Source organism: Coenobita brevimanus, chromosome 44, assembly GCF_032717465.1.
Source record: "Coenobita brevimanus isolate Jiangsu-jjx chromosome 44, ASM3271746v2, whole genome shotgun sequence".
Lineage (NCBI taxonomy): Eukaryota > Metazoa > Arthropoda > Malacostraca > Decapoda > Coenobitidae > Coenobita > Coenobita brevimanus.
The window spans coordinates 2,205,951-2,220,546 of record NC_136997.1 but is presented as its reverse complement, the minus strand read 5'-3'; the positions used below and the strand labels follow the sequence as shown (position 1 = coordinate 2,220,546).

The 14,596-nt window shown below is 40.9% G+C and overlaps 1 protein-coding gene across 1 annotated transcript in view; it reads left to right on the top strand.

The window, feature by feature from the left end:
* The window catches only part of LOC145398211 (glutamate receptor ionotropic, delta-2-like), a 130,316-nt gene that overhangs the window by 73,569 nt on the left and 42,151 nt on the right, over positions 1–14,596 (top strand). Inside the window, exons 4-5 of the mRNA XM_080271165.1 lie at positions 11,166–11,409; positions 11,611–11,760. Of these exons, the coding sequence (XP_080127291.1) occupies positions 11,166–11,409; positions 11,611–11,760 (394 nt within the window). The remainder of the gene's footprint in view (positions 1–11,165; positions 11,410–11,610; positions 11,761–14,596) is intronic.

Genomic DNA, 14,596 nt, shown 5'->3' with positions numbered 1-14,596 from the left:
TCTTTCATTTCAATGAGCAAAAACTATTTTTTTTTTTTTTTTTTTTTTTTTTTTTTTTTTTTTGCACATGGGGAGGTAGACCAGGAAACTTAATGCAGCAGTTGTCCGGTTAATAATTTCCGGAACATTCTTGGTGCTGACATGCTTCGTTTAAATGTTGTCATTGTCAGTAAATGAGGTGAAAAAGTATGAAATCTCTCTTATTATGAAGGAAAGAAATATTTCGTGATGTGGTATTCTTCAGATCGAAGTCTACTCTTGTATCACTAGGGATAAGGTCAACTGTCATATTTTCTTGTTTTTTGTCATTGAAGAAGACTAGTATCCAGTGTTTATATAAATTTCCTAGAGATTTATATTACGCTCATAATGCATGAAATACATAAAATTACGTTTTAATCAACTGTTCATTGCCTGTTAACACCAGATTTCATTACTGGTTATTGACAATTGAAGTATATCAATTGCTAACGTGGGTGTATGAGCATTGATTTGTAAATAAGCTGATCGCTACGTCCATGTAGCTGTTCCCCAGAGCATTTTCCTATTGTATGGAGTCCACGTAGTTATATCAGATTTAATTAGTTCCGTAATGATTTTAAGTATAGCTATACGTACCAACATCGAGTTCATTGTTTATCGTAACAGATGTTAAGTGTGATTTTCGCCGTTCTCTCTCTCTCTCTCTCTCTCTCTCTCTCTCTCTCTCTCTCTCTCTGGCTTAGCAGCTTAGCAAACTGCTGGAGATCCACCATGCTTTTGGAACATCCTCAGTCCCTGAAAAATTTCTCTTCGTCGGAAGAAATAACAAAAATGCAAGTAACATTCCTTACAAATTAAATAGTACGAGACCAAGAAAATCAAGTTACTTTCGACGTTAAACAATCACCACTGAGATAATGGCATAACTAACCTCTTTCAGGGTTAGGTATGTTAGAAATATTAACGAAGACAAAGACAATCATAATATCCGAATGCAGTTAATCTCCCTTTCCCCGTCAGTAATATCCCACTCCTTTGCCTTCCATTAACACTAAAGAAAATTAAAATGCTGCCATCACCGTGACACACCAATCGAAGGAAAGGACACGAAAAACAATTACATTGATGCACTTGCTGGACATGAGTGAGACAGCCATTATCGACTGGAGAGACTGCGTGAAAGTGCATATCACCAGGAGGAAGTTTATTTTACCTGCACCTTATTTCTGTATATTTCAGTTTTGTAGTTCGGCAAAACATTAGCTGAAATCCGAACTCGAAAACTAGAAAATTAAACATCTATCTATCTATATCTATCTATCTATCTATCTATCTATCTATCTATCTATATATATATATATATATATATATATAGTAGGAGTAGACTGTAGCACCAGTAGAGCAGGGCAGTACTCCCGAGGTGGATGGAAAGCTGATGACAGGGAGTGCTGGAGCTCCCGTTTCATCAGCCCTCAGGACTAGTTCCTGACCATCCCCCTTTGCTGAACTTTTTCAGTGTCTCAGTTACACAGAGAGTAGGCCAGCATGCTCTCCAATACAAATTTCTCTAACTATCTACACCAAACTACATGCACAGTACACACTACACTTCCTTTTCCAAAATTCAAGAAAATCATGGCGTTTCAACACTCAGCTTCGGAGTCCCCGGGGGGAGGGGACCATAAATGCCCCCACCTTCCGCCCCTCTCCCGGTGACGACTTGAACTGCCTGGAACCACTGTCTGACTCACTTCTTCTTCATTTCTGCAACATTCGCGGCCTTTCCTCTAACTTTCGCTCTGTTGAGCACCAACTCTCCTCCTCTAAACCTCACCGTCTCTTTCTGAGACTCAGCTGTCTGAGGCAACTGACAGCAAACCCTTTTCTGTATCCTCTTACTTTCTCTATACTCATTTCAAAGCCAAAGGTGGCTGTTCTGTATATATACACAACGACTTATCCTGCTCTCGTGTTCCTGAACTCGATTCTTCTGAATTCTCTACACTCTGGCTTCGGCTTTCCTGTCTTTCTCTGACTAAATATAGCTGTGCTGTTTACTTATCCCCTAATTCTACTGACTATCAAAAATTCTTCGACTATCTTATGTCTACGATGGAACACATTCTATCCATTTCTCCTTTCTCTGATATCTCCATTTTAGGAGATTTCAATATTCACCACCGCCTTTGGCTCTCATTTCCTTTCACTGATCCACCTGGTGAACAAGCATACATCTTTTCCATCCTTAATGACCTAGAGCAGCTTGTACAGCACCCTACCCGTACCCCAGACCGCCTTGGAGAGAGCTTCAACATACTTGACCTCTTCCTTACAACTAATCCTTCTGCTTACGCTGTTAATCTTTTCTCTCCGTTGGGCTCCTCCAATCACAACCTTATCATCTTAACCTGTCCTATCACTCTGGTACGGCCTGTGGACCCTCCAGGGAAACGTCATCTGTGGTATTTTGGAGCCGTGGATTGGGAGGCCCTCAGGCAGTACTTCTTTGATTTTCCCTGTAATGATTATTGCTTCCATGGCCGGCAGCCATCTGAGTGTGCCTTGCACATTACGGAGGTTATTCTCTCAGGCATGGAAGCATACATTCCTTTCTCGTATCCTTTGTCTAACACAAGAAAGCCTTGGTTTAATCACGCTTGTTCTAATGCTGTCCGCAACAAGGAGAGGGCCTACAAAAGGTACCGGAGCCAACCCACCCCTGAATCACATCATCTTTATGTTTCTGCCCGGAATCGTGCTAAGTCTGTTCTTCGCTCTGCTAAAAATAATTTCATCTGTACTAAATGCTCTCAACTCTCCAACTCAAATTCTTCCTGCTCCTCTGGCATCTTGCCAAAAACCTTTCTAACAACTTACCTCATCATCCTTCTCTCCTCTTTTCTACTCTGACGGCTCTGTAGCTATTTCTTCTACTGATAAAGCACATCTCTTCGCACAGACTTTCTCCTCCAATTCCACCTTAGACGATTCCGGTACTGTTCCTCCATCACTTCCCCTCTCTGACTTCCTCATGGCTGACATTAACATTTCTTCAGCTGATGTATTTTCTGCCATCACTGGCCTCAGTACTAACAAGGCATATGGGCCTAACGGAGTCCCTCCCGTTGTTCTCATGAACTGTGCTTCTGTGCTTACACCCTGCCTAGGCAAACTCTTTCGCCTTTGTCTGTCAACTTGTACCTTTCTTTCTTGCTGGAAGTTTGCTCTCATCCAGCCAGTCCCAAAGAAGGGTGACCACTCCCAACCCTCCAACTATCGTCCAATTGCTTTAACGTCCAGTATTTCAAAAGTTTTCGAGTCAATTCTCAATAGAAAAATTTTAAAGCATCTTTCCTATCACAACTTTCTTTCTGATTGTCAGTATGGATTCCGTCAGGGACGCTCATCTGGCAATCTTCTCACCTACCTTTCAGACTCTCACATACCTTTCAGACTCCTGGTCATCCTTCTTTCGGGACTTTGGCGAAAGCTTTGCAATTGCACTTGACGTCTCAAAGGCTTTCGATTGAGTCTGGCATAAATCTTTAATTTCCAAACTGCCCTTTTATGGTTTCTATCCTTCCATCTGTGCCTTCATCGCTAGCTTCCTTTCTGGTCGATCTATAGCTGCTGTTGTAGACGGCCATCGTTCATCTCCTAGATCTATCAACAGTGGTGTTCCTCAGGGCTATGTCCTATCACCAACTCTCTTCCTTCTATTCATCAATGACCTTCTAAGCTGTACATCTAACCCTATCCACTCATACGCTGATGACTCCACCCTTCACCTTTCCATTCGGTTCCCGCAACACCCATCTCAGCAGTTACTTCAACAAACAAGGGATGAGGCTATGGCACACCTAATGTCTGACTTGGCTCGTATCTCTGACTGGGGTAAAAATAATCTGGTTGTTTTTAATCCATCTAAGACTCAGTTCTTACACCTATCAATCCGACAAAATCTTCCACAGGTATACCCACTAATGTTTAATAATATTCAGCTTAATCCTGCATCATCCTTGAACATGCTTGGGGTTTCATTTACTCGGGACTTATCTTGGAAAGATCATATTACATCTCTTGTAAAATCTGCTTCCAAGAGATTAGGTGTGCTAAGGCGACTCCGTTTTTGCTTTACCCCTGCACAATTGTTGACTCTATACAGGGGTTTTATCCGCCCCTGTGTGAAGTACAACTCTCATGTGTGGGGAGGCTCCCCACATACAGCTCTTCTCAATAGGTTGGAGTCAAAGGTTTTTCGTCTTATTAACTCTCCTCCTCTTAGTGACTCCCTTCAACCTCTGACTCTTCACCACAGTGTTACCTCTTTATCTCTCTTCTATCGCTACTTTAATGGTCACTGTTCCTCTGAACTGTCTGCATGCATTCATCCACCTCTACAGTGGGTGCGTAGCACCCGTCTAGCAGCAAACTCTCATCCCTTTTCTGTCCAACTCTCTAATGCAAGAGTTAACCGTTACTCCCAGTCCTTCATTTATGAATCAGGTCAACTCTGGAACTGTCTCCCTCTGTCTGTATTTCCTGCTGCCTATGATCTCCAGTCTTTCAAACTCAATGTGTCCAGGCATCTCGAAATGATCGGATCTTGAATTTGGCTCTCTCTTGTATTTTGTTTTTCTCTTGAAGGGAACTGTTATTGCGGCCTCATGGCCTTTGGTTCCTTCTTCCTAGCATAATATATATATATATATATATATATATATATATATATATATATATATATAGAGAGAGAGAGAGAGAGAGAGAGAGAGAGAGCGCCTCTGTGGTACAGTGGCAGAGTGTGCGTTTCATACACGTGTGAATCAGGGTTCGTGCCCCGCCAGGGTAATAAACTTTGGGAGTGTTTACCTAGCCACGTACTGCTTTGGCGGACACAAGGGGTGCTATGGTTGAACCAGTGTCGCTTACTGTAAAGTATGCTTGCTACCAGTCGGCTTGCGTGGGCCGATTACACTTGGTTCACAGACTACACACACATCCAAAGCCACTACAGTACACTTACAAGTACTTCTCACCCTACATACAATCTCTACCAGACAGCCTAAGCCACTTGGTAGAGATACATTGGCTGTATTGTCCCGACTTCGGTCGGGATAGGCTGGTCCTGCAGTGGATACTCAAACGGCTAATGATGATATATATATATATATATATATATATATATATATATATATATATATATATATATATATATATATATATATATATATATATACAGGGTGTCCTGGGAGGACATGGTATAACTTTCGAAATAGTAGATAAATTATTAATTATTTCTAAGCAAAAAAGGTTTATATGAACATGAGTCAAAATCCCACACGTTACGAAGACTCAATTACTGAGGACGTTATGGGTGAAAATGGTTTCCTTCAAAATTAGCCCATAAGGTCTTTGATAATTTCATATCCAAAATTATTAGGATTTGGACACATGTTCAGTCACGAGACCCTCCCCCCCCCTCTCTCTCTCTTTCTCTTTATATATATATATATATATATATATATATATATATATATATATATATATATATATATATATATATATATATATATATATATATATATATATTTATATCAGGAAGCAAACTGTTGCACCAGTCGATCAGGATGGTATTCCAAAGGCGGATGGAAAGCCGATGACAGGGAGAGCTACAGCTCCCGTTTCATCAGTCCTCGGGACTAGCTCCTGACCGTCCCCCTTTAATGAATTTTTTTCAGTGCTTCAGTAACACAGAGAGTAGGTCAGCTTACTGTTTAGTACAAGTTCTTCTAACTCTCAACACCAAACTACATGCACATTCCACACTTGGCTTCCAATTCAAATTTTTACAAAAAAGAAAAATGCATCTAATAACAAAGCCCCTGAGTTCCCAGAGGGTAGGGACAATCAAAGCCTCCACCATCCGCCCCTCTCCCGGTGACGACCCAGTAAGATGGCTGAAACCACTGACTGATTCGCTTTTCTGAAACAGTCGTGGCCTTTCCTCTAACTTTTTCTCTGTTGAGCACCACCACTCCCCCTTTAAAACTCGCCTTCTCTTCCTAACCGAGACTCAGCTGTTTGAGGCAACTGATAGCAAACCCTCCTCTGTATCCTCATACTTTCTCCACACTCATTTCAAAGCCAAATGTAGCTTTTGTGTATATGTACACAACGACATATCTTGTACTCGTGTTCCTGAACTTAAATCTTGTGAAATCTCTACTCTCTTGCTTCGGCTTTCCTGTCATTACCTGATGTTCTCTTCCCTTCTCCATGTATACAGTAATCTCTTCACCTGTTTTTCATCTATCTTTCAGGAAATCACGCAGTAGAGCTGCCACTACGAATCGAAAGGCACGAAGTGTCATCGGCCATTTCAGGCCGTTGAGAATAGCTACTGGTCAAGTTTGCAAAGGCTGAGTAGAGCAGTACCTCGAGGCCACTTGTCTTCATAAGCACTCCAATACACCCCAATAACGACATTCGTGTGTGTATCATACCTGCTCTTAGAATTATGTTTTTCCATTGATTTTGGTCACTCCATTTTATGAGGCAAGCCACAATGCACAGCTGCATGTCAAAGGTGAGAATTGTATATTTCATTCCAAAGCTTTTCATAGCCTTATCCATGTAGGCCATGGCTTGCTGCGTTGTATCTGTGTGGGATGGAGGTAGATCCCATAGTGGGCCAAATACAAACATAGTCCTTTGTTTCTCAGCAGCAGCCTCTGTCCTGTCCTCACAAGCACTATGTGCTGACCAGTCAACTGCTTCTGGAACAGCATGTAACTGTGAGTATTAGGTAGCATCCATCCTCTTTGTCCTTACTAAACTGAATGCAAGATGTTCCCTATCGATTGGTGACAGGGTCTTGTCAGTAAGAATTCGTGAGTCTAGTTTAGGCGGGCCCTTATAGAGCTCTTGTTGTTGATAATGGTTTGTGAGATGGAGAGATGAAGCTTCAGACTTCTTTAGTCAAGGGATCGTGAGCTGCATCAATGCAGCAATTCAAGGCATCACGATGTCTGTTGGATGCTTTGGGAACACTGTAACCATTACATGAATGCTCTTCTGCCCATTGTGGGTGCTGATCATAAGATCAATGTTATCTCCCTAGCCAATGATAGGCCCAAGCTCAGCTGTGAGGCCCAGTTTCTTGTAGTATACATCAACATTATCTGAGACATATGATGCTGCTGATTTCTTGAATCACAAGACTTCGTCGTATGTGTTTAATAAAATCTTGTTCCTTCAGGGTCTTTACAGTGTCAGCTCAGAAATGCCGTGTTTGTGATGTAGTTTCACAGCAAGACCTGAGGTAGTCTGGTTTCCTGTCTTATCGATGTGCTGTTGGATACCTTGTGCTAGTGCAAGAGATGGCTCTGTGACCTTTCCATATGAGATTTTGACCGAGGCGTGTCTTAGAGGAGTTTCAGTGTCCTTGACAGTCTTGAGGAAGCAAAAGGCATTCAAGTCATAGTCGCGAGGTTGAGAAATGCTTCTTACTTCAGCCTTGATCCTCCTTGTTATGTGTCCACAGCATCATCTTCAGTGGACTGACATCTTCTTCCTTGACAGTTGTCCGGACCCTTCTACATATGTAATATGTAACGTCTGTCTAAGTTATTTTCGCACCTGCCCTCATCACCTGTTGATTGTCAATCAAGACACATGTATAAATACAGGGGATGTCAATATATGCCATCAGTCATCAATACTGTCGCACTTATAGGCATTGTACACTCTCACCAAAAAATTCTCGAAGCTTGGGAGACGATGGATGTGAAAATGAGTGGAAGATAGCTAGTCCTCTCGCAATGGTTGGTATGCCTGATTCTGATGACGCATTTCAAGTCATTATAGTGATGTCTGGTGCATATTGATGTGTTAATCACGTGTGATGAACTAACTTGTGTCGCAATATACTTATGAAACTTGGAGACGCATTTCTGTGGCATAGTTTACTACCGAGGCTCCTTGTACTACTATCATTCTATGAAAATGAAGTGTTTGATATGAATGAGCAACAAGGGCGTAGCCAAGGTGGGGGGACGGAGGAGGCGGCCGCCCCCTTCCCCTTGAGGATCTTGAAATCTTTTGGGGTTTAAAAATAATAATATATCTATAAAAGTAAATAAATAAATCACCTGAGAGACAGACAGACAGACAGAGAATTGTGGTGATTCTGCGTCATGCAGACATAATTTTGGATCAGTTCTCAAAGATAAAAGCAAGCAGACTGAATCTCTTTTTATGAATGTACAGTACTGTCATGGCATGCAAAATTGCTGAGAGTATGTATATGTATATAGAATTGGTGCTTTTTTTTTTTTTTCATTTCAGTTGATATAACGGTTATACTGTAGAGTACCAGTATGAATGAAACTACATTTATTTGTCTGAGTTCGACAATATCTTATTTTTTGTTAATCAATGTTTCCTTCTACGTTAATTAATCAGAACTATGATTTCTTAGGCAATATCTGTTCAAAGTGTGAAAACGATCAGCTCGAATGAGTGCCAGAGCTTTTATTGCCTGTGCTCAACGTAGAAATTAGGTGTATATATATATATATATATATATATATATATATATATATATATATATATATATATATATATATATATATATATATATATATAATATAACATTTTTTTCTTAGAACATTCATTTAAAACAGCAGACAAGTTTAAGTAATTAAGCATATTTTAAAGGCTTACCTTTTTAGTTTAGCCAACTGGGTAGACTCCAGTGCATGGCACATTTATAATTATAAATGATGTGTATGGGCTATGGAAGTGGTTCTTAATATGTTATATGATACTTGAGTCTTCAGGTACCAAGAGATTTGTGAAATATTAGAAATTATACTGCTTTCCTTTAGAACACAATAATATATTTCTGTTATCACCTTTTGTCAGATCAATTTTGGCCCTCCCAGGCTCCACCTAACTTAGCTAAGATTATTATGCTCTCAAAGGCGAGGAAAATGCACATGAGACTCCCAGATGCAATATTGTTCTTTTATTCCATAAGGATCATTAAAAAAGCTTGTTTTGTCAGCCGAAATCATTTTCTCTGTTTTTCGCCATTTACACTATAATGAGTTATCATCTAACTATTCCAATACATACTTTCATAGGCCTCGGAAAGACACTAGTACTTAATTTTCAACAAATTTCATGGGGAGGGGGGCGCTGTGAGCCCCCCCAGACCTCCCAGGTGCAGAGGCTCGCTTCTCTCGCCTCCCACCACCTTTTCAAGAATGTATAGACATCTTTCTCCCTCCCCGCCCCCTTATGAACTTTCTGGCTACGCCCCTGATGAGCAACCACAGTGAGGTGAGATGCCACATGTGGATATGAGGCCTCCATGAAGCAATCGCCTTATGTGACAAATTAGTTAGTTTTAGCTATTTGTATGTTTATGTTTTAGTGTAGGATAGCAGTTATTACGTTAGGTTTATCAGTGTGAGGTTGTGATAGTAGTTTGTTTTTTGTATAATTTAGTTACCAGTCCTGCGACGCACGATGGTATCAATTTCAGCAACGCGAGCTATACAGTTGCCCGAGAACCAGCCAGTGCGTGTGTGTGTGTGTGTGTGTGTGTGTGTGTGTGTGTGTGTGTGTGTGTGTGTGTGTGTGTGTGTGTGTGTGTGTGTGTGTGTGTTTTAACTCATCCGAGGCTATTTGATGGATTTGGATGAAACTTCTCAGGTGATTCATTGGGATCTTGGGAAGGCCTTCCACTTTATTTAATTTTCCAACCATGATTTTTAAGGGGTCAGCCTCCTTAGCCAAAATAAAAGTCTCAGAAATAATGAAAGCAGGGCAAATAAAGCTCTGACATGTAGATACATGTTGTATAATGAACTCTCATCTGTAATGCGATAATAAGGGGGCTTGAGGACCCCGATGATATTTCGGAGGTTCAGTCCCGCTTCCATAAATAAAAAGAAAAAAAAAATAGAAATAGGGGAAAAAGTTGAACGACATTTCTCAGGAGAATTCGTTTTGTTACTGCGAAGGTCTTCCACTATACACATTTTCCAACCATGATGTTTAGAGGGGTCAGCCCTCCTCAGCATATGAAAAAAGTCTCAGAAATTTTGAAAGGATGGCAGATGTAGCTTCGATATCTTACCGCATGTTGTGCAATGGACTCTCATCCGTAATGCGTTATTTGGGGAGCGTGACCCCCCCCCCCACAGAATCCTGGCGGTGTTAGTGCCATCGCAAAAATAAAAATGATCAGGAATAGGGAAAAGTGAGGGCATGGATTTCAACAAAACTGGTGTACTCGTACATATAGTAGAGTTAACTGTGCAGTTCCATGTTTTCTCTAAATGCAAAAAAAAGAAATTGCACATCTACTTTATTGGTATCATAAAAAAAAATAATAATTAATTTAAAAATATAGTTTTAATGACCTGGGCCTTCAGGCCAATTGTCGATAGCTCTCCTCCACCTAAAAAAAAAAAAATGCTTTTGTAAGGGTGTATTTCTGACATTATGCTGAGTGTCGTATCATACATGGTCACTCATCCTTCTCGATACCTTCCATGCCTGCCTCACAGTGGATGTACCTCCTCGCCACCCGACACCTGCCTCATTCTCATAACCCACTCACTGGCTTGTATTCCTAGGAAGGACGATAATCTTTAATCATCGATTGGTCATATTATGCTATGAACAGCATGCTTTTGTAGCCATCTGACAAAAATCATTTGTGATTTCTTTGTCAAAATGAGAATTATCACCGTCGTGTGAGGTTTTCTGATTTAAGTAATATTGGCCAGAATAAAATAATGACTACTCGACACGTTTTGGCTTTCCGCTAATCATAAATCATGCAGGTATCCTGCGATGGTGCCACTTAGACAGTACAACCTTGTCACGTCATCATCCAGGTCATTGCCAAGTATGAAAAAACAGTCTTTGTAGGCTATTGTGCTAAACCCAGTTGCAAGAAGCATTAAGTCGTGGAAGAGCTCTGGTGCTGAAGCCGAGAGTTGTTTTGAATGTACGGTATTTTATTTCCCTGGAGAATGTATCTGTGCTGAAAGAATACTGACAGCGCACGCAAATCTAGGCAAGATCATATTTTAAAAAAACTCTCTTACTCCTTACAACTGATTAACTCCTCATTCATGTCTCTTCCCTGATCACATCATATTAAGACCTTGCATGACTGACTACGGAAGTATGGTGCCCGAAGCCCTGAAGTCCTCCGAGAACCCCACTCTGGCAACCCTGGGGGATAAGCTGTTTTTAGACACAAATCTTAATCCTGCAGACCCTTACGGATTCCTCCTTACTGAGGTTCTTGCTGGCAGGCATGCCTTGGTCTGTTCTTTTGATTATCTCATCTTCACGCTGCATGAAAAAAGGGTTGCCCATATGACCTACGTCTTAAACGATAAGGTAAATATTTAAGCCTTGTTCGAAGTAGATTCAATTTACTATATAACATGAGATGTCGCAATACAGTACATAGTACACTTCATGAAATATATTTCCTCTTGAAATACTGCAATATTTTAATGAAACAAACTTTTGATACAGGATTGTTTGTTTTGACTGTGTCCTGTACAAGAAGTTAGTGATTACTGTGCATCTTCACAGCTCTACAAAGGCTATTTTACGTGGTACTTGCGTCGCAACACCCCCTACACCACCATCATCTCTGATCACCTCACCCGGCTAGTGGAGACCGGAATATATGCCAAGATAGTCGAACTTCATAAAGGAAAATTAAACGACATAGAAACTCAAGTAAGTTAATTATCAGGGTATGTTTTTATTGCCGTATTTTTCCATTATTTGTAGCAATGGATAAGGAAAAAGGCAGCTGAGAGATGTTCACTCTGCCACATTAGTGAGTCCATTATTTTATGTAAACCATGTCATCACAACCACCATTAACAACACCATCACCATCATCCAAACCCTCTTTCCTACAATTATATGGAAACGGAGAGTTTCTGAAATAGGCTCAGGAAACCAGATACTTCGAAAATGATCATAAACCCATTGAAGTGGGCCAACAAGTCCATTTAGCCAAAGCCCCCGAAATTCTCAGCTTAGCCTCAAGAGACCTAATGATTCACACAAACCTGCGCTTTATAATGCCTGTGAAATAGTAGTGTTGTCGAGTAGTTAAAAAGGGGAATGCGATGTTTGTCGTGTACAATTTTTGAGTGAGGGACTTTATCCTCCCACGTGAGTCCTTGGATGCGCTGTAAGCATTGGATGTAAAAAGACCCAAGCTGTTTGTGACACTGGTAAGTAGTTCAGGATTCAGCACCATAAAAGAGAGTGGAGAGGCATTCAGCTGTATATACTGATGCCATAGTCTTGATTCTCAAGTTGGTGTTTTTAGAAACTCTGGACTTAAACGACCAAAAGAGGCTGAGGCACAGTTGATTCGTGGAAAGACTTCTGCATCAATGTTATGTTTATCGGTGAGAACACTTTCAATGTGGGGTAAAATTTTCCACCTGTTTTACATTTTTGTTATTTATCTGATACGCAAGAGGCTGTATTGCTTTGTTTCTTTGAGATATTATTTCTGTTTTATTGATACTTTTTCGGAGTACCACTGCATGGTAAATGTTGGAAATGATAATGAAAGGCTGCTGTTGGGCTTCTGGAGAATATGCAAGAATAGCACAGTCATCAGCCTACTGCAGCTTTAAGAAATGAACTGTGTCAGTCTTTGATTGTGCCTGAAGACGTCTGAAATTAAATAACTTACCATCTAGACAGAACTGGAATTTCATTCCATCATCAGGGTTCATTTGTTGGTGACTTCTAAGGGTGACTGCAATGAGACAGATGTTGAAAAGGACAGGAGCCAGAACACATCCTTGCTTTATGTTCACATCCACATTGATGGGTTAGGATTTGCTCCCACCTATGGACACACTAGCATTCGTTTTGTCATGCACGCTCTTTCGGATGGTAAGGAATTTGTTTGGAAATCCAGATTTCTAAAGAGCATTTCATAAAAGTTCTCTATTGACACTGTCACATGCTTTTGCAAGATGGATGAATGCAGTATACAAGTTACGGTTCTGCTCGTGGCATTTCTCTTGTATCTATCGGGCAACAAAGATCATATCACAGGTACTTCGTTCCTTCCGAAATCCACATTGTGTTTCAAGAAGTGTTGACTCAGTGAAGTGTTTTGTCAGTCTGGATAACATTTTCTTGGCTAGTACTTTACTAGTATTCACAAGGAGGGAGATACCTTTACTGTTGTCACAATTTGAATGGTCCCCTTTCTTCTTGTATATGGTTACAATATCATAAGTAAGCCACTCAGATGGAATTTGTTCTTGGTTCCAGATAGTCAGCACGTGATTATGGAGGTGCTGGGAAGTAACTGGTCACCCTATTTGATCAGCTCAGACGGCCTGCCATCAGCTCCAGGGCTTTCTTTGTTTTGTTTTTTATTGATTGGATGGCCTGAAAGGCTTCTGCAAAAGTAGGTGGGACATTGAGATCTGCCGTTGAGAAATATCTGGGATATTACCAGGGATATTGTACTCCACCAGGTTTATTCGATTCAGTAAGGTGTTGAAGCATTGCGCCTATCTTTCTAGGATTACTTCCATGTCTTTCATAAGCTTTCCTTTGGCTGATCAAACAGGGTTTATGTTGTGTGTGATTGGCCTACAGATGGTTTTATTGGACTTGTAGAACCCATGTTGGTAGTTAATATCAGCCAGTCTTTGCAGCTCTTTTGCTTGCTTACTCCACTATTTGCTCTCCATGTCATGCAGTTTTCTCTGTGTTTCACTTCTAAGATTCTGGAATTAAGTTTTTAGGGTTCAGTAGCTAGGATAAGCCAACCAGTTGTTATGTGTTCTAGTCTTCATTGCAAGAAGGTCGTGTATGTCCTCAGCATTGTCATTAAACCCAGTCTTTGTGGTGGAAGTGGAAAAGCCCAGGGTTTCTCCTGCAGTGTTTTTTTCTACACTGTTTGGAGCAGTGTCTTAATGTTCAGCCACTCTACATCTAGGTTTGTTACACTGTGGTTTGGGTCAAGTGGTGGACACTGGGGTTGGGGAGGTTGTGGGGTTGGGGGGTTGGGGAGGTTGTGGGGTTGGGGAGGTTGTGGGGTTGGGGAGGTTGTGGGGTTGGGGGGGTTGTGGGGTTGGGGAGGTTGTGGGGTTGGGGAGGTTGTGGGGTTGGGGAGGTTGTGGGATGGGGCTGTGGGTAAGCAAAAGGTGGAGTTGGGAAAACTGTGGGAGGCAAAGAAACTTGTTGCTATTAGCTCCTTCAGTAGGATTATTTATTTTTATACTTGTTATCCCCAAGCGATTATATTCGGATCTACAGTTAATTCTGAAGCTGAAGGGACTAGGTTATAGAGCTTTATATTTTCTCTAATAAAAAAAAAAAAAGTGTTCCCTCTCCTAAACCAAAGCCTTCTGTGGTATCAAGAAAAAAAAAAACGAAATCGAGCTGGAAGAGTTAGAGGGAAAGAAATACTAATAAGATGAGCTGGAATATAAGGAAGCTTTAAATACAGAGACTAGGCCAATTGGAAAAAAAAAAAAAACGCAAATAAGAATCGGGGAGAGGACTAAATGGAGAAGGAGGG